At 38.5% G+C, this 20,240-nt stretch overlaps 2 protein-coding genes across 6 annotated transcripts in view; one reads left to right on the top strand and one right to left on the bottom strand.

Annotated features, from left to right (window-relative positions):
* The first annotated feature begins 29 nt into the window (after positions 1-29).
* Positions 30-16,642, top strand: ABITRAM (actin binding transcription modulator). Of its 2 annotated transcripts, XM_032164812.2 has the most exons (6): positions 100-346; positions 1,395-1,446; positions 2,061-2,190; positions 4,918-4,994; positions 5,107-5,176; positions 5,271-7,651. In XM_032164812.2, exons 1-6 carry the CDS (start codon positions 124-126, stop codon positions 5,406-5,408), a joined length of 690 nt encoding a protein of 229 aa, XP_032020703.1. In that variant the 5' UTR covers positions 100-123; the 3' UTR covers positions 5,409-7,651. The 2 variants fall into 2 exon arrangements, with proteins under 2 accessions (XP_058300750.1, XP_032020703.1); XM_058444767.1 differs by lacking the exons at positions 4,918-4,994; positions 5,107-5,176; positions 5,271-7,651 and adding an exon at positions 16,404-16,642 and having other exon boundaries at positions 30-346.
* Positions 7,760-20,240, bottom strand: part of CTNNAL1 (catenin alpha like 1) — a 69,742-nt gene continuing 57,261 nt past the window's right edge. Inside the window, exons 13-19 of one of the 4 annotated variants that reach the window (XM_058444766.1) lie at positions 18,368-18,418; positions 18,133-18,287; positions 14,261-14,309; positions 9,733-9,789; positions 9,474-9,587; positions 8,733-8,816; positions 7,760-8,163 (exon numbers count right to left, since the gene is read on the bottom strand). In XM_058444766.1, coding sequence (XP_058300749.1) covers positions 8,143-8,163; positions 8,733-8,816; positions 9,474-9,587; positions 9,733-9,789; positions 14,261-14,309; positions 18,133-18,287; positions 18,368-18,418 — 531 coding nt within the window. In that variant the 3' untranslated portion in view covers positions 7,760-8,142. Of the gene's footprint in view, positions 8,164-8,336; positions 8,632-8,732; positions 8,817-9,473; positions 9,588-9,732; positions 9,790-14,260; positions 14,310-17,689; positions 17,777-18,132; positions 18,288-18,367; positions 18,419-20,240 lie in introns of those variants that run through there. The other 3 variants (XM_032164813.2, XM_032164814.2, XR_009215080.1) reach the window with 3 other exon arrangements.

The raw sequence follows: 20,240 nt of genomic DNA on the forward strand, positions 1-20,240 counted from the left end.
CCCTGGCACCGTAGAGGTAAAGGAGCTACATTGGCCGCGTCCCCTGTCCCTCTGCCCTCTTGCCCATCTGCCCACACTTTTGTATTTGATCTCTGTTTTGATGTCGAACCCCAAAGCACAGTAATGGGGGGGGTGCAACCTGCGGAGCTGGAAGCAGCGCGCGTGCGCACGACACGCGCTGCGCGCCGGAAGAGCACGCCCAGTCCGGGCTGCGAGAAGGAAGCGCTGGGGTCCCGGAGGGCGGGGGTGACGGCGCCAGAGGTCGCCATGGCTACCGAGCCCGAAGCCGCGGAGCCAGTGGTGCCTTCGCTCGTGGATCGATACTTCACTCGCTGGTACAAACCGGGTAAGTGCGGAGTGATGTTGATCCTTCCTTGGCCGCATTGGCCTAATGCTGTGGAGACTACGTTGACAGATCATAAACCACGCGCGCTCTCCCTGGCTCTCCCTCCCCACGTCAGAAGGAACTGGACTTCTGTGTTCCGTCTAGCCCCAGGGAATGGCATTTGCAAAGACCTGGTGGCCTGAAATACTTCAGGGCGCATTCTGGGGCCGGCGATTGCAGTGCGAGCTCTAGAGTACTCTAAACGGAGGCCCCAAAGGTAGGCGGAGGGCTAGGTTGCAACAGTCCTTAAGTGCCTGGAGGGATTGAGGGGCTCACACTCACAGGGAGTAGCGATACATAAAATTATTTAAATGATCAGATGGAAACTAAGGTAGAGGCAGCAGGGATGGCGAGAAGAGGGTGGGTTAGATTAGAGACATTTAGAAAGAAGAATCTACACATTTACCTTAAGAGACGCCATTTGCCACTTAGAAGTAGGTATTCTTTTTGTACCGTTTTGTGTAAGCAGTACCAGTGGCGAGAGCATCGTTGGGGACTCTCCTTTCTTCCTTTCATTCAGTGATAATGGTTATACTCAGTTTAAAAAATATATATTGTAGCATATTTTCTGTTGGCCAAACATAGGGTGACCAGCCTGTCCTAGTTCACCCATGACTGAGGGGTTTCCCAGAATGTCGGACTTGCACCAACATCAGGACAGTCCTGGAAACCACCAACAAAAAATATATATCATAAAGAATGGGATGCTAATTGCATTTTCCTAGCAAAAATACTGTGTGTACTCATTTTGAAGTGAGTGTAAAGTAAGATGGAGCAAGGAGTTAATTACTTTAATGTTGAATAAATTATTCTGTCTGGGCCAGATCTCTTTAAATACTTTCTAGGAAACCTTTAGGTATGTCTTTTTGAGTAATGAAGGGATACCAGTGATCAGCATGCAGCATGTATGTGTCCAATCTTCATTATCAACTATATGACCCAAAGAAAGTACCACATAGTGGTAGTAAATGTTGATTTCAGCCACCAACAGACTCATGTATTCTTCTAGATGTCAAAGGAAAATTTTGTGAGGACCACTGTATACTACAGCACTCTAACCGGTAAGCAAATTGGGAATTTTAAATTATCAAAAACTTTTTTTTTCTGGTATTGTAGCCTGGTATGGTCTTGTGGTCTTGGATTGAACAAATGTTCACTAAACAAACATGCATTATCTTCTACTGTGTTGAAATGGTATTATTATAGGAGTTTGTTTGGCAAAAATTAGTATTCCAGTGCCTGGCCACTCTGAACATATAAATTTGATTACTCAGACATCCAAATGGAGGACCACATCATCAGCTACTACCTGAAGTGGCCAGTCTGTGCCCAACTACTGAACTGTTAAGAGCCCACAGAAAGGGCTACGGTAGAGACATATATGGTATCTCGTATACACAGGCATGCCTTATTTCTTTGTCTTCTACCCCAGTGCTACCTACCTAAAGACCTCTGGTACTCTTCCCTTTCCTGGGAAAGTAATTCAATCTTGTTTTCTCTTTTATTATTGTATTCTCTATTCTACAGTTATGCCCCAATAGTAGCCAAAGAAAAAAGGGGGAAGATGATAGTTTGACTAAACAAATACCCGTTCATACATTCTTGTTCCAATAGGAGTTATGGGAGGAAAAATTATTCCAAGCAATCACACAGGATCAATTTTTTCTCCTTGTAGAATATGTGTCATCACATTGGCAGAATCTCATCCAGTTCTTCAAAATGGAAAAACAATTAAAAGCATTTCCTATCAGATCAGTACCAACTGTAGCAGACTTCAGAACAAGGTCTCTGGGAAATTTAAGCGGGTATGTTCCTGTAATTCTGTGATTATCTACTTACATCCTCTGTATTCATGGTAATGACAGATCCAATGAACTAGAATCCAGTAGCATATGCTTAGCATACTTCTCTAGCAGTTTGAGGTGCTGATTTTAAGTATACTTTCACCTAAAGAAATTCTCAGATCCCCCAAAATTAGGTATCTCAGGAGGTGTAGTATCTGTTATATTAGGTTCTGTGCTACTATCCCTATAATGCCCAGGTGGAGGAGGGGGACGGCAGGCCTTTGAAAGGAGAACTCTAATAGCAATATAACAAGATATTTTGTCCCTTCTAGTCGTATTAAACTAGTATGTCGAGTTCTGTAAAATTTAGGCGACTAACTCTTCTTTACCATATATTTTCACATGTAAATTAAACAGAAAAAAAATTCCCAAGGGAGTAAGGAAAAAAAAAAAAAAAAAAACATGGGCCAGTCACAGTGGCTCACTCCTGTAATCCCAGCACTTTGGGAAACCAAGGTGGGTGGATCATGAGGTCAGGAGTTTGAGACTAGCCTGGCCAACATGGTGAAACTCTATCTCTATAAAAATACAAATATTAGCCAGGCATGGTAGTGGGCACCTGTAATCCCAGCTGCTCGGGAGGCTGAGGCAGGAGAATGGCTTGAACCTGGGAGGTGGAGGTTGCAGTGAACTAAGATCGCGCCACTGCACTCCAGCCTGAGCAGCAGAGCAAGACTGCATCTCAAAAAAAAAAAAAACAAAAACATGAATACGAGAAAATATATGGTATTTGTTCCTTACTGTTTTTCCATTCCTAAAGCATTGTCAATGTAATACACATCTACCCACCCCCTGTACCTGCACACAACACTCGGTTATACAGAATGGTATCTCTACCCTCCGTAACTCTAGGCAAAATGGACAGATTATTAAGAGTATCATACCAAGGAGAATTTAGTGACATATTAAAATGTCTTAACAAACCCACTGGTTGGGAAAGTTTCTGTTGATGATTTAAGTCCTTCATTTACTGAGTACATACTAAGATTTTCTGCTAATTGCTCTCACTATTCTAGGAGACCCTTATTCAAACCCCCCTTTGTAGGCCTGAAGTCCCCTAATAATGTGCCTTAAAATTATTGATTTTTCCTCACTCCAGAAACTAGTGGACTTAGAAAAGCATGCACCTGTCTTAAACGATAGTCTACAAGTTACAATAACACTTAAGACTTCTGAAGTTTCAATGATAAATCTCTGTCCAAAATAGTAACACTTAAGGCAGGTACAGTTGCTGATGCCTATAATCCCAGCACTTTGGGAAGCCGAAGCGGGAAGATCACTTGAGGCCAGGAATTTGTGACAAACCTGGGCAACATGACAAGACCTCATTTCTACCAAAAAAAAAAAAAAATTTTTTTAAATTAGCTGGGCATGGTGGCATGTGCCTATAGTCCCAGTTACCCAGGAGGCTGAGGTAAAAGGATTGCTTGAGCGCAGGAGTCAAGGCTGCAATGAGCCATGATGGCACCACTGCACTCCAGCCTGGATGACAGAACAAGACCCTGTCTCAAAAAAAAAAAGTAACACTCTTGTTACAAGTGAAGAACAGAGAGGGACCTGCATACTGAACCCCCTACAGGTAAGTTTTCATTGGATCTCAGAAGCCAATCATTCTCCCAAAGGAGGTGACAAAAAGGCATCAAAACACTTCTGCTCTTTTGGCACAGACCTAGCTCTTTTGTGTCTGTTCTTTTGACACAAGCCTTCCCCTTCCTTTCAAAAGCAGAGTCACAATCACTCTAGTATTTTAAAATGAAGAACCCACGTGCGGAGGAGTGAAGCCAACATAGTAATATCTGAATGCCATTTAAAAATGTTTTGAGTGGTAAATAAAGGGGTCATAAAGAATAGCATCTTAACCTGAAATGCCTATGTCCACTACAGGAAAAATTCATGGGAGAAAAGAGGGCAACACTTGAAACATGCCTGCATTGGCTCTCATGAGCCTCCCTGTAGATACTTGTGAGAGCCTCCTCAGGTATATCCATCTAGTGGAGTACATGAAACAATAACCATGCCATGACCTTCAAACACATACACATCAAAATGTAGTATTGACTCATGGATCAATTATTTTTGCTACTTAAAACTTTTGTTTTCCACATTTTCCTCAAAGTGCGTGTTTTTGTTTTTGTTTTTCTTAACTAGAAAAAATATCCCTTACTAACACACTGGGGATTTACAAAGGGGGGGGCGGGGAAGAACAATATCCCTTCAAAAAGTCTTAGTGATTGACCCTGGTAAGTAAGTTCCTTTATCTATTAAGTTCTAATATTAAAATGAGGTAGAAATCTTAATGAAACTAACTTTGTACAATATTGCCGTCATACTGTGTCATGTTGAATTTTATATTATTTCTTGTTGATGGATTTTCCCACACTTTTGAAATCTTTCTACCTGGTTATATGTAGCTTTCTCATTTACAGTTGATAAAATGTATTATTAGTCTGTAAATTCCCATTTATCATGTGTCTTAGCTTTTTTCCCTAGACCTAGGATGGCAACTGGCACACAGTAGGTACTTATATTCATATAGGTTCTGAAATTAATGAATGATTTTTATATACTGAAGTAATTGATTTAAAACACCAGTTCCAGGAATACATCCTGTTATACACCTAAGGGCTACTTCTCAAAGGAAAGTGGAAATGTCCATCAACTGATTACTTCTTCCATCTCATTACACAGGGAGCACAGTTTCTAACAGAGCTTGCACCTCTCTGTAAGATTTACTGCTCAGATGGTGAAGAATATACTGTGTCTAGGTGAGTAACATTTTAGCCACCATTTAGGAGACCAAAGGGAGGTAATATTTTTTCTTAGAAACAATTTTTTTTAACTAAGTAAACATGCTGAAATCTTAAATTTTTTTAATAGTTGTGTTAGAGGACGTTTGATGGAAGTGAATGAAAACATTCTCCATAAGCCATCTATTCTTCAAGAAAAGGTAAAAGAGAGAGAAAAAATATGATCTCATTCACATACCTGATATTGGATTTTTTTTCATCATTTGACAGTACTAAATGTTCTTTCCTTTCCAGCCATCTACTGAAGGCTACATTGCAGTTGTGTTACCCAAATTTGAAGAAAGTAAAAGCATAACAGAAGGGTTACTGACACAAAAGCAATATAAAGAAGTCATGGTGAAACGCCTTAATGCCACAACAGCTACGTCATGAGGATTGACATGGAACAAAAAGCAAAGCGGGATTCTTGTTACCTGGCCTAAACCATCAGGGTACTACAGGAGAAGAACCAGTATATGTAAAGCATACCTAACAGCCAGCCATGTGCAGGGGAGGCCTAGTGCTTCACTTAGTTTTCCTTCTCTGTTTTCATAATGAGCCTTGGTTCCCATTTGTCTACAGCCTGCCAGATCTGGCCTGCCCATGTACTCACGCTGTTCTCTTGCATCTCTCTAACAACTGGCATGCAAAGGATGTTTTTCTGATTAAAAACAAACAAAGCTCTTTGAATAAAATTTAGAAAATACAGAAAAGTTTTAAGTAGCCAAGTAAAAATAATTTACCCATCATCCCATAATCCAGAAGTAAATACATTTGGCCCTTGAGCAACATGGGTTTGAACTGCATGGGTCCACTTATGCACGGACTCTTTTCAACTATAAACGAATCAAAAATATATCATTAACCAAACACGAAACCCACTTATAGAGCAGGTTCATATACTCAGATTCCAAAGGGCCAACTGCAGGACTTGAGTTATCATGTATGGATTTGGGTATATGTGGAAGGTCCTGGAACCAATCCCCTATGTAAACCAAGGGATAACTACTACATTTTAACCTACTTCTGTGTGAACATATGGTATGATTATAGCTTTTGCCTCATTTTCCTAACAGTTTGAAGTTTAAAAAAACCTAACCTGCCTTTCTTACCCAGTCTCCTACAATGTGCCTACCAAAAAGCCTAGTCCTAGCTCATCTGCCTCAACTCCTCTCCCTTTTAGATTGTAGGGAAGAGGCCGGAGTGTAGAGTATATTATATCTTCTGTCCCCCTTATGCCAACAAGATGGCCTTCCCCTCTGAAACAAAGTAAAACTGCAACAGTGTGACTTCTTAAATGAGGGATATGTGAAAAGGCTATGAAAAATACAAAGGCTTTCCTAGGAAATGTGTTATAATGCAGTGGGAAGCTAATTCTTGAAATATGCACATTATAGTTACTCAGTCTCACATAATCTAGTTACCAGCAAAGAAGTTACTGAGAATATGTCATTCAAAGGCATAGAGGCCTTTGAATGGAGCAAATGCTTTCACATCACTTAAAGTAAAAAAAAAAACCTCCAACTGTGAATTTATAGTTTAAGAGTGATTTACACTGAATTTCAAATAAAAGGACTATAAAACATGTTATTTTTCTGTAAGGGCTATAACATATATTTCAATATCCCTGTTTTTAAATAAAATATCCTTTTATACAGAAGACATCATTCGATGTATAAATTCCATTAGTTATCTATCCTCTTACGCTGTTGAAGTCATAAGTTACCCCTTCCCAACCCCCACTTGCTCTTTCATTAGAGAATATTATTTTTTCAGGTATGCAAAAATATTATCTAATGAAAGTACAAGTGGGGGTTGGAATTAAGTTTTAATTATTTACAAAATAATACTTATTTTGTAAATAGAACTTAACATTTTGATTCATAGGAAAAACTTGTAATCTGAGTGCCAGCATGACTATCCCCCTAAATATACCCCCAGACATGATACGTGTAGTAAGTGGATAAACACCTCCATGATGGTGCTATTAGCTGAAAATATAAACAAACCAGCAGATCCTCACTTTTAAGTAGCACAATGACTCTTAAAGGCGTCATAAAACTAAGACAGTAAACAGTAAAAGAATTGTTTATAACATTTTACATATAACATTACCTTACATCATTCTCCCATTATTTCTGTTGTAATTTAAAAGAATACTTTGGTTTCAGAGAATTAAAATCATGCTTAATGATTTTGACTGTTTAAGGAAAGATTTTAAAAAGGTTATTAACAGAGCTGAGTGCATCACATTTTCTCCCGAAGGACTACAGTGAAAATTTATCTCAATAAAATATTGACTAGCTGTGGTCAATTGGCATTACTGTGGTTCTTCTGGATCTTTTGTGAATACTGATTGTGGTGGCTGACCCAGATAAAGATCCATCAGATAAGCTTATATTATCTACTGCCATTTGGTAACTGACATGCCCTGTTAGATTTCAAAATGAATGTCAAAGCACTAAGATACAAATACTATGACTGGAGTCTAACACAAAGTTGGCCATACTATATTATAAGGAAAAAACCTATAAACCAGATCCTTCAATCATGACCCCACCCACAAAAACAAGAAAAGCTTTAAACTCCTTAAAAGACTAAAGATGTTTTTTGTATTATAGTGAACATTTCTAAGCCATATATATATATATATATATACACACATATATATATATACACATATATATATATATATAAAATGTATGATATTCAGAATTTAAATAGCTTCTTGGCTTCCTTATTCTGTCTTTATCTTCCATTCCATCAATCAATACTGAGAAAGTTCAAAATATCTTTTAAGTCTATAAGATAGGCTTAGAATCTCAGCTAATATTCAGGGCAGACTGGCCAGCTATGCTAGAACTAGAACCAAAAACCCATCTCATACTCTCCAGGAGTTGTTTCAGGATTCTGTGGAGTTCCATTACCTTGCTTTTGGGAGTAGGTGAGGGACATACACAGCACAGCAGACCCACCCTTGCTGTACAAAATGCTTATTAGGGAACAAACTTGCTGCTGGCATGGATGATCTGGGACAGGGTCATCAAGGGGATTTTTGTCACACTTGGTAAACAGAGGGATTGAAGAAGAGTCCACAGGTTTAAGGAAAACCCTGCATTCACCCAGACTACAGGTTGACATCAGTGATCTAGATGATAAAAGAAAGAAAACAGTTAAGGTAAAATATGCCAAAGGCGAGCACATATTCAAAATAGCTTCTTGTGGATTAAATTGTCCTTGAGACAGTTAGGATATTTGGTTTGACTTTTAAAGAACACTAGTGCAATGTTCCATTTTAAAAATCACACTACAATTAGAATCTAGCAATTACCAAGACATTTATTAGTTGTCAAAAAGCTTTACAATCAGTTTCATGATCAGAAAATAGAGCAAAATTTCAATATTGTTTTCTTTATAAAATTGATGAATTTCCAAAAAGATAAAGGATCATTTGATATTTTAAAATGTCAGCTTCATCACATGATGTTCCAGAGATCTGACCCCAGAAGCTTCTCAAGTTTTACCATCCATAGTGTCCTTATTTGTAACTGAGACCCATCTGTTATTTTCCATCTGAAGCTGGAAAGAGTTAAGACAATTATTATCTGGTTTCACTCTGAAAAAAAAATTACAAAATTAAGTAGTAACTATTTTCTTTTGCATTTTCCTTTAAACCAATTTTTAAAGTATGAGTGTAAAATAGAAAAGCTACCTCACCTTCTTCAGCAGTTTATAACAAAGTGAAAGAAGTTGGACTAAGAGAGCCATCATGGATCTTGTCTTTGTAATACACTTGTCAACCTACAATGACAAAAAGCATGCAAATGATATTCTAAAAGTAGTACTTAAAAGACCTTACCATTTATTTAGTTTTAACATGATAAAATTTCTCCATATGGAAATCTAAGGGATCTTGAAAGAGATATGGATTTAGGCACATGAGCTGACTTAAAGCCCCAGGACACAGGTGCAGGGGTCGCTGCCTAGATCTCATGTCTATCTCATGGAACCCCAGCAGAAAGAGTGGGTGGAAAATTAATCATTCTACTGCAGGCTGTTTAGGGGCTTCTCAAAACACTCCAAATAGTGGAATTCAATCCCATCCTTTGCAATTCCTTGCACTCTGCTTTGTGGGCACAAACCCATATTCTCTCAGACAAATTATGGGAGACTAGACTCGGAGGCACCTGTGTCCTATTACAGAGGTAATGACTTCAGAATTGAAGGGTAGCTGTTCAGTGCTATGGAATTAATGATGTCCAAAAAACTACATTATTTGGTGAATCTGCTACTCTCTGGGGTCAATTATGAGGGTAGATAATAAATGATTCTTGTAGACAAGGCATGAAAAAAGGAAATAAATTGCCCTTCTGTGGGTACTAACAGTTTATTCGAAGAAAAGGGGGCTTTAACCAGATAAAGATAGATGTGTGAAACTTTTTCAAATGTCTCTTTTACCTTTAGAAATACTTTATTCTGCAAAGAAGTCTTAGTCACTGTCTGGAGCTGGTGGCATAGAGGAATTAGCTTGTTTATTTCCAGGAGAAGCATAAGCTTGTCATCGTCTTTCAGCTGAAATGTAATTTAACAAGTTATAACAGCCCGCAACAAAACTCCATCTGTAATAACTTAAATACCTTTATACATTGATATTATACCCTCAAAGTAGGTTATACATAATACCACCACCAGCACCAGGCAGGTAGACATGTGTTACCTGTTTTGAAAAAGCTTGTACACTGGAAGTAAGCTTTAAACCCTCTGCAGCAAAAACCTGGTAGAAAGAGAAAACACTATTTTAGACTGATGTCTATGGATAGTTGTTAAGAAATATACTTACTAATAATTTTTACATAGAATTTTAAAAATAAAGCCTAGACATAAAAAGTCTGTCATGGAACTCCTAAACTTTTTCCAGTACTAGGAATGCACAAGGGTTTAACTGTTTTCAGACGAGTTTTCACAAACGAGATGCAGAATCCATCTCTGGAGAGGCTTCTCTACACTAGACCTCCAATTATTCTGGAGGGTCACACAGACCTGTGATCTTCAGCCACACAAATTATGTCTAGATTACTCAAGGGACCTAGAGCTCATCTCAAATATGCTCAATTATAAAAGGATGATGAATTTTCAAGCATGAGGTCAAAGGGTTAGGACCTTCCCACTTCCATCTAGGCAAGACAAAATTTGTCACCCATACGTATTCCATAACCAGATATTTGAGAGAACCAATCCAGGTGGTTGGTTTTTGTTGCTATTTTTTTTTTCAGATTAATTTTCACTATTCACCATGTATCATGAATTCTATAATTTAGTGAGATGAACAGGATGATGAAGAAGTACAGTGAAAAATAAGGTTGTACAGGTAAGATAGAAGTATTTAGGATATTATGTTAAAATGGTTTGCAGACTATTTAGAATGAGATGCCAGGGGAGGAAGGCTTGGTTTTAGGTGGCAGCAGTAATAATGGAGAGAACAGGGAAAATCTGAGAGTGGTTTGTGAGTGAAAATAATAGGTCTTCGTAATAAATTAAAGAATACTAAGAAGGAGGAGGCAATAATTCCAGGGTTAATTTATGCCCTCTATTCAAAAGGCTTAACACCTTGCTATCACTGGATAAAGTGATCTCAAGGTCAAATCGTACTTTGCAACCTTCCCTTTAAAAGGGAAACCAGTAAGTGGTACATCTAGATTCCAACCAAAGGAAATGATTCACTTCCCCAAGTGTTGCTTATCACTTCATGTTACCACTTTCTATTCTGCAAATTTTCTCTTTCCTTCTAGCCTGCAAACCCCTTGGGGACAAAATCCATGTCTGTCTCATAGAGTATGATGGTTTTAAAACTACCTGAAAGCGGCCGGGCGCGGTGGCTCACGCTTGTAATCCCAGCACTTTGGGAGGCCGAGGCAGGCGGATCACGAGGTCAGGATATCGAGACCACGGTGAAACCCCGTCTCTACTAAAAATACAAAAAATTAGCCGGGCGTGGTGGCGGGCGCCTGTAGTCCCAGCTACTCGGAGAGGCTGAGGCAGGAGAATGGCGTGAACCCGGGAGGCGGAGCTTGCAGTGAGCGGAGATCGCGCCACCGCACTCCAGCCTGGGTGAAAGAGCGAGACTCCGTCTCAAAAAAAAAAAAAAAAAAACTACCTGAAAGCTGATAACTCCCAGGTCTCTGTCTCCACTCCTGAACTATCCTGACATCAGTCTTGTACAGTCACCTGTCAGTATCTATGGGAAATTGGTTCCCAGACCTCCCCAAGGATACCAAAATCTGTAGATCCTTAAGTCCCTTAAATAAAACAGTGTAGTATTTGCATATAACCTACACACATCATCCCATATACTTTAAATCATCTCATCTCTAAATTATAATATCTAAGTTAATGTAAATGCTAAGTAAATCGCAGTTATACTGTATTGTTTTCCCTCCCTTGGAACTCTAACCTTTTAAAATGTATTTTTTTTTTACTGTTGTTATATTTTATTGGTTTTCTTCCTTTTTTTTTTTTTTTTGAGACAGGGTCTCACTCTGTTGTCCAGAGTGAAGTGAAGTGGTGTGATCACAGCTCACTACAGCCTCGACCTCCCAGGCTCAAGCGATCCTCCTGCCTCAGCCGCCTGAGTAGCTAGGATTACAGGTGTGTGCCACCATGCCCCGCTAGCTTTTTTGTTTTTTTTTTGTTTGTTTTGTAGAGACAAGGTCTCACTATGTTGCCCAGGCTGGTCTCAAACTCCTGGACTCAAGTGGTCCTCCCAGCTTGGTCTCCCAAAGTGCTAGGGTTACAGGAGTGAGCCATTGTGCCCAGCCTGTTTTTACTGTTTTGAATATTTTCAATCCATAGTTGGTTGAATCTGCAGATGCAAAACCTGCAGATAGGGAGGGCCAAGTGTATATCCTATCTGACATTTGTACTTAACATGTGCAAAACAAAATGCTCGATTTCCACCCTCTAAATCTAGTGTTATCCCTCAGTGTTCCCTGTCTCAGAAAATGGCACTACCACTCACTCTGTTGGCCAAGCCAAAAACCTTACTTAAAACATAATAGGATCAGCTGGGCATGGTGGCTCAGGCCTGTAATCCCAGCACTTTGGGAGGCTGAGGCGGGCGAATCACAAGGTCAAGAGATGGAGACCATCCTGGCCAGCATGGTGAAACCCGGTCTCTACTAAAAATACAAAAATTAGCTGGGTGTGGTAGCACACACCTGTAGTCCCAGCTACTCGGGAGGCTGAGGCAGAAGAATCACTTGAACCCAGGAGGCGGAGGTTGTAGTGAGCCGAGATTGTGCCACCGCACTCCAGCCTGACAACAGAGCAAGACTCCGTCTCAAAAAAAAAAAAAAAAAAAGGTCTAAGTTCTTCCCATGGCCTACAGAGACATCATATTTTACCACTTTCCTTCTGGCTCACTTCACTCCCATCTATAATTGCCTCCTTCTTCTGATACACCCAGCCCTACCCCTGCACCTCAGGGCTTTGCACTTGTTTTGGCTGTCTAAAATCCTCTACCCATATTTATCCATCCAACTCTCACTTCATTACTGTCTCTACTCAAACATTAGCTCCTTATAGAGGTCTTTTCTGCCCACCCTTCTATCACCTCTGTATTCTAGTCGTACGTGATTTTATCTCCAAGTACTTACATATGTGCACTGAATGCTTAAATTCTTATTGTCTATATTCTGCCATTAGAACATAAGCTCTATGGGGGCAGGAGCTTTGCTTTGTTCACTTTTCTCCACAGAGCTCTGTTCTCCCAGATCTGACATATAGCACAAGTTCAATAAATATTTGTTGAATGAAGTATGCAATTTTATGTTCATCACAGTTTGGAGACAATTCATTGGACACTGATTTAATGACTAAGCTCACATAGGAAGAAGGTAAGTAGTGGATCTTTTGTAGTAAAACACCCCTACAGGGCGGTATGACAGAATGGACTTGGGCCAAACTGAAAAAAAAAATAAATAAATTCAGAATTTCAACTATCTTAAGGGAAACAGCTCATTTATAGTCTGCTTTATAGAAAAATCCAGAAGACATATTTTCTATAATACTTCTGATTATGTTGACAATCATCCTCTTAAGGTGAAATCCCTTTCCTACAGAATGCCAAATAAAACTGTATAAGAGTGATAAAGTGATAGAAATTTCCTTTTTTTTTTTTTTTGAGTTGGAGTCTCGCTCTGTCACCCAGGCTGGAGTGCAGTGGCATGATCTCAGCTCACTGCAAGCTCTGCCTCCCGGGTTCATGCCATTCTCCTGCCTCAGCCTCCCAAGTAGCTGGGACTACAGGCGCCCGCCACCATGCCCAGCTAATTTTTTGTATTTTTAGTGGAGATGGGGTTCCACCGTGTTAGCCAGTATGGTCTCGATCTCCTGACCTCGTGCTCCACCCACCTTGGCCTCCCAAAGTGCTGGGATTACAGGCGTGAGTCACCGCGCCCGGCCTAAAGTGATAGAAATTTCAAATCTCAGATGTACATGGGAATGCCAAATGCCATATATCACTTTATATATGAGTGATAAAGTGACAGAAATTTCAAATTTACACACAAGAATGCTCTTGGTTCTAGAGAGGCAAACAGGCTAACATGGGGATCAGGGAAAACATAAAAGGAATTTTGCAACCCACTTGCCAATCTAAAGCCTCTAACTAGAGGGAGTAGAATTACAGATGGGCCTATGTGGAGTCCTGTTAAGACACATGGCACAAGAGTGGGTGTTAGCATATCTGTCTCTCCTTTAATGCCCTAAATCATCATGAATACTGAAGGAAAGAAGGAAACTAACATGTACTTAATACCCTCTTAATAGTCTTAAGCATTTTAACAGATGCTTTCTTATGTGTTATCTCATTTAATCAATATATTTTATCCAATTCAATAATGAAGAGGCCAAAAGTCTTTCTAGAACTCTGGATTTGCATCTGCTTACAGGATATTTTCACCTACTTAGGTAAACCTAAAGCTTATTATTGCATCTATTGACTATCAATAAAGCCCATTCTACTTTATGCTCATAATATTTAAGTTTCTTTCCAATGAGGTCAGTATAGTTTTGCAAAATGTCATTGCAAGCCATCTACCTTTCTACTTTTCTACTGCTCTCTGTAATACACGGGTATGTACAGATGTAAGCATATACACATGATATAATAAATCACCTGGAAAACATTTATTACCCACTTTTAGCCTGATATTAAAGTACTAGCATAAAACGGAAACAAGGCATACCTCTAGTTGATGAACTAAATCCTGGGAAGTTTTCAGTGGCCCCTCTCCTCTAAAATAAAATTAATTGTTAAGAAGGTAACAAAAAGTTATTACCTGAAAATCAATTTTATAATATGAAAATTTTAGAGCATTTGTGTATTAACAAATCCTAAATTTTGAAGAATATGAATAGACTGATAATATTGTAACTTTATGCTTAAAGCAACTTTAATATTTAACAATTATTTATTAAGATACTTTTCCCCAAGTAAACTTTATGTATGTTAATTTCATAATATAAAAAATTTTAAACAAACAAGTAATATTTAAGTTCCATTTCTCTTTTTAACCTTTTTCATTTTACTTCCTAAATTAAATATGTGAGATCTGATAATGTCTTGACCAAAAGCCTTTGTTACGTAATGGAAAGAGGATCAAACCAAAACTAGGGCCGTTTCACTTCTAATTCTTATTTCAATTCTGGTAGTAACTCAGTTATCTAACCTTGATGAGGCATATCACTGAACATTCAATTTTGAGTGAATAAAGTAGTCATAATAATACTTGTGCTACCACTCTCATCAGAAGATTGAGGAACAGCAGATTAAAAACTACCAAGAAGAATTAAGAACTCTAAAAAATGAAAAGTAAATTACAATAAGAATAACCAAATGCATTAAGAAGAGCAATGGACTAGGGATAAGTCAGAAAATCTGGAATCTAGTAGCAACCAGTTCTGCCACTTAGGAGATGTGAACATATCATTCCTGTTCTCCAGTAAACCGTCGTGAAGGTCAAATGAAATGATGAAGCAAAAACCACATTAAAAACTATAAGGTACTAGTAAGTTTGAAATATTGAAAAACTATAAAGCACTAGAAAATCTTAAATATCTAAATTATTAAGAAATATGAATGATTACATGTAAATCATTAAGAAATCATATAAATTATTAAGACAACCTTAAACAGTAGCCTGAGGAAGGGCTATAAATCTGCCCAGGAAAACTGCCACACGGTATTTATCTATTACAGAAAAATCCATTTTCTATTCTGGAATGTCATTGCTACTATCCAATAACTATATTCTAGGAAGAAGTCCTATTCCACAGAGCTTCCCCTCATAGTGCAACCCCTCATGTTTCCCAGTGTCCATGGGATACTCTACTATTCTGACACTGAAACAAAAAATACTGAGCATGCCATCCTGAAATATTCTGAAATAAAACTAATTAAAGGAGATGCTATAATCTTTTTTAAAAAAGTTGGCCAGGCGCGGTGGCTCATGTCTGCAATCCCAGCACTTTGGGAGGCCAAGGTGGGCAGATCACTTGAGGTCAGGAGTTCGAGACCATCCTGGCTAACATGGCGAAACCCCGTCTCTACTAAAAATACAAAAATTAGGCCAGGTGTGGTGGCTAACGCCTGTAATCCCAGCACTTTGGGAGGCTGAGGCAGGCAGATCACCTAAGGTCAGGAATTTGAGACCAGCCTGGCCAAAATGGTGAAATCCCATCTCTACTAAAACTATAAAAATTAGCCGGGCGTGGTGGCGGGCACCTGTAATCCCAGCTACTCGGGAGGCTGAGGCATGAGAATTGCTTGAACTCAGGAGGCGGAGGTTGCAGTGAGTCGAGATCATGCAACTGCACTCCAGCCTGGGTGACAGAGCGAGGCTACATCTCAAAAAAAAAAAAAAAACCAGGAAAGTCTATTGATGAACCCTTCATTTGGGAATATTTTACATATCAAACTATATTCATTAATAATATATTCCCCCAAGTCTTATTAGTCAAAAACATTTTTTAAAAGCATGATTTTCATCACCATGGAAATAACTAGCTTGATTCCAGCCAAAAGCTGAGATTTTTGTTATTTCAGTTAGTCTGTGCAAATTTATTGTGAGTAAACACAGAAGTTCCATTTTGCATTCTTTTAGAGGCCTGGGCCATCAGATTTTAAAAAGGTATGAACTTAAAAAGGTCAAAATTCATGTTGGGAAGACTCAGTCACAGGAGAAGCTTGCTAACAACAGTTAAGAACGATGGAAGGAAACCACCAAAGGAATGGTCTCCAATGATGGAAAATATGATAAGGTACTGACAAATGATAGCTAAACAGGAGCAAAATTTCTAACTCCTATCATTTCTGCCATCTTTTTCCAGAGAATTATCTATCTAGAAAAGGTAGAAGACATCATCAAGAGGAAAATGATGCCTCTAAGCTTGGGACTGCAACTTCCCCACTCTTAATCCTCCTTCTATAGGAAGGAATCTTCACGAGCACAGCATCCCTCACTTCTCTCTGCTGCCTCACCTATCCCATCCCATAAAAGGAGGTGGATGCTCATCTTTTCAGTCTTTCTGGTGACTTTGCAAAAATAAATTGAATACATTAACCCTTTCTTTTCTCTTTTTTCTCTTGGAAGTGAAGCTGCCTTTGAGATATAACTGGTCTTCCATGTGTTTTATAGAGATACATTGTGTCCCTATGAGGTAAGACTTTGTAATTCTAGGGATCATTTTTCAAAACTTAATTGCCTATGGACATAAAGTACATTCTCCAATATCAGCTTTATCAATATAAATGTTACCAGCTCCCATCTACCTATTCTTTTGCTTATTTTTCATTTTGCTCAAAAGCTTGGGTGGGAAAAGGGGGTGCTATTTATTTATTTATTTATTTTTGAGATGGAGTCTCACCCTGTCACCCAGGCTGGAGTGCAAGTGGCGCAATCTCGGCTCACTCCAAGCTCCACCTCCCGGTTTCATGCCATTCTCCTGCCTCAGCCTCCCGAGTAGCTGGGACTACAGGAGCCCGCCACCACACCCAGCTAATTTTTGTTTTTTGTTTTTTGTTTTTTTTTAAAGTAGAGACGGGGTTTCACTGTGTTAACCAGGATGGTCTCAATCTCCTGACCTCGTGATCCGCCCACCTCGGCCTCCCAAAGTGCTGGGATTACAGGCGTGAGCCACCATGCCCGGCAGTGGGTGCTATTTACTGAGTCCCAAATCTCACACAGTTGTAGAGATCCTTCACTACTTTAATTAAGCTTCAGTCTCTAGAATCCTGAAGCAACCTGCAGGTGTGTCCCACTGTGGATAACCTTTTCAAAATCAGAATGAGTAGGAGAGGAGCCAGAAAACTGGAGATATCAAGTATTTCCCAGGTTTCTAAAAATGAAAAAGATAGATTTCAGAAACTGAGTGAAAAGCTTGAAGTTATTCCTTGAGAAAATTCTAGAATGGATTATTCAGCAGATAACTGATTTTAACTAAGCAGAATTACTATACCCTATGTATAGATTACTAAAATGGAAGACTGAAATATGACTAACATTGACATCAACAAGGCATTTAATCAAGAGTCTTGTAATATGAACAAGACAGAGAATATAGGTCAGATAATATTAAAGTTAGGGGAATTCTCTACATAATGAATGGTGACTCACAGAGATTTGGCATGCTATTGACATAGTCCTCATAGCTCTATTCTTTGATCTGTGTCTAATCAATCTTCATCTGTATCTAGTCAATCACTGTATAAAGGCATAAAAGACATGTTTTCTTAACGTATGTTTTCTTAACATACTGATGCTGGCTGGGAGAGGCATTAATATGCAGGATAACAAAAAAGCAGGATGTAAAATTATTTCAATGATGGAAAGAGTGGGCAGAAACCTAGCAGAAGATCCCTTCTAAATCTAAATCCTAATTAAATACATGTGTCTTGTTGTTGCATTCACTTACGTAAATTGTCATAGTAACTACTTTTAGTCTTTTTACCATATATTTGATACTGACTTTAACCTATCAATGACTTAACATGGAACTTTTTTCTTTACACCAGATATCATTATACTGATTTAAAAAATAAAAATACAACTACTTTTACCTAGTAAATAAATACAGAGAATAGGCCACACTGGACATGTTCCGTCCATATTGAACAATCTCATTCTCCTGATCTTCCCACTTCTCAATTTCGCAGTCAGCATCAGAGGTGAGCAAACCCAGCTTAAGTCCAAGCTTTGCTATCTTAGCTTGCTCCTACGAAACAGACGTTTTAATCACAACGACTTTATCACTATACATGTAAAAGGAAGATTAGATGTAGGACTAGGTCTTACCTCAGAGTCAGGCTTGTCTGGCTTTAATGATTTCAGGTTTGCATTATTCTTCTGTGACAATAAAAAGATTAAGATTATCTTAAAAAGCAGTATATTAAACTGTAAGGAAATACAATAGTAATACAAAGCATAACAAAGTACTTGTAACAAAAGTTTAAAATATTCAGTATGTAATGACTGAATATTTTACCAATTGGAAATACTCTACTAGTAGGTGAGTTCAGCTTTGAATAGGTTGTTAGTTTGAAATCTGGAGTCAGAGAAAGCAAGTCAATGTCTTCCCTGCTCTGTGGCCTCTGTGCTTACAGTTGCTCTCCTCTTTTCACAAGGGCTTCCAGGGACTCAAGACAACTTCTGCAGTATTCATGGAGTCCAATTATTATGTCCCCCAAAACTCCCTGGCTTCTCTGTTCAACAAGATTCTTATAATTCTTGAATTATTCTTATGAAATGATATATTAAAATCAGCCACTATATGTAGTTTTCTATACATTCCTCATGTTATGACTCCAGAATTCAATTCCTTTAACTAATGTGCTCTTAGAAGGCTAAATTTCAACCCTCTAGCTTCATTGATATCCCAACTGCTAATCTCATATCCCAAGTTGTAAAGAGATTATACTTAGGATTCTGAATTTAATATGTGAACCAATGTTCAATGGTTCCCTATTTTTGAAAGAGCAAGTTTGTTTTCAAGTAAACTATCTGGAACTCAGAGTGTATTTTCCCTAGAAGAGGAGAAAATATTCCATACTAGTTAGACCGGGCTAGTCCACTGATGCCTGTATACTTGAAGAATAGAGTACCAGGACAAATCACACCACCACCAATAGCAACATTTCTTTGAAAAATATATTCCGAAGTTCTCTGGAGATGATAGCCCACAGAGGGATTCCTCCAACTCTGAGATCTGGTGAAAGCTCCCATGATAGAGGCAGGAGTTCCAGAACAGCTAGGGTTTGTAAAGAAAAGGGGGCCAGCAGATGCAGGGAGCTAACTTTTTAAAATGGAAACATATATTTAAGTCATACACACTCACAAACACACATTGGGTATGGAGTCACATACATGCACACAAAGTATAAATTACAATAAAACAAAACACTCATGTGTACACTTAGCTTAGGAAGGAAAATCATCACTAATACTTCAAGGAAAAAGATCTTCTCATACAAATATTTTTATTTCCCTTATTACCATGACTTGTTACTTCTGACCAACTATTCTGTCACCAGTTTCACCACAGAACAAAACAGCCCCGTAGAGTTTAGATCTGCTCATGGAACATAGCCCTTTTGAGATTTTCTAATGATGTTTACTGTTAAAGAAATAGGTGAAGTTGAAGGACAGAAAATAAAAATAAAGGAACTCTTGTTATACACACATGCACACACACAGAGAGAAAGAGACAGAGAGAGAGAAAGAGAGAGAGAGAGAGAGAGAATAAACAAATATGACCAATGATCTCTCTGGCTCCTCCTTGAATGGTCACATCATCTTTATCTCCATCCTTGGTCTGGTTGACTATAAGGCAATTGACAAAACCTTTAAGAAAGTAAGGAACACCCTCAAGGTTTTTAGGTTTTGTTTTATTTAGAATTTTATACCTTATTCTTTTAAATTTAGTTGCATTTTTATTATTTTTATTTTTAGTTTTACTAATGATGATGATTATTAAAGTGTTTAATGACGACTGAAAGGGGATTGCCTGAAAAGGTAAATAAACCATCTTAATAATGTAACCAAGCTTGCTTGCCATCTAGTGGACACTATTTTGGAATGCAGTCAGATTCATTCGTTTCAGTTATATAAAGCTAAAGACGTCAGTCCCCTAAATATAAATAGCACCAGACTCCAACTTTGCTTCCTAAAA

This window comes from Hylobates moloch, unplaced genomic scaffold, assembly GCF_009828535.3.
Source record: "Hylobates moloch isolate HMO894 unplaced genomic scaffold, HMol_V3 SCAFFOLD_10, whole genome shotgun sequence".
Lineage (NCBI taxonomy): Eukaryota > Metazoa > Chordata > Mammalia > Primates > Hylobatidae > Hylobates > Hylobates moloch.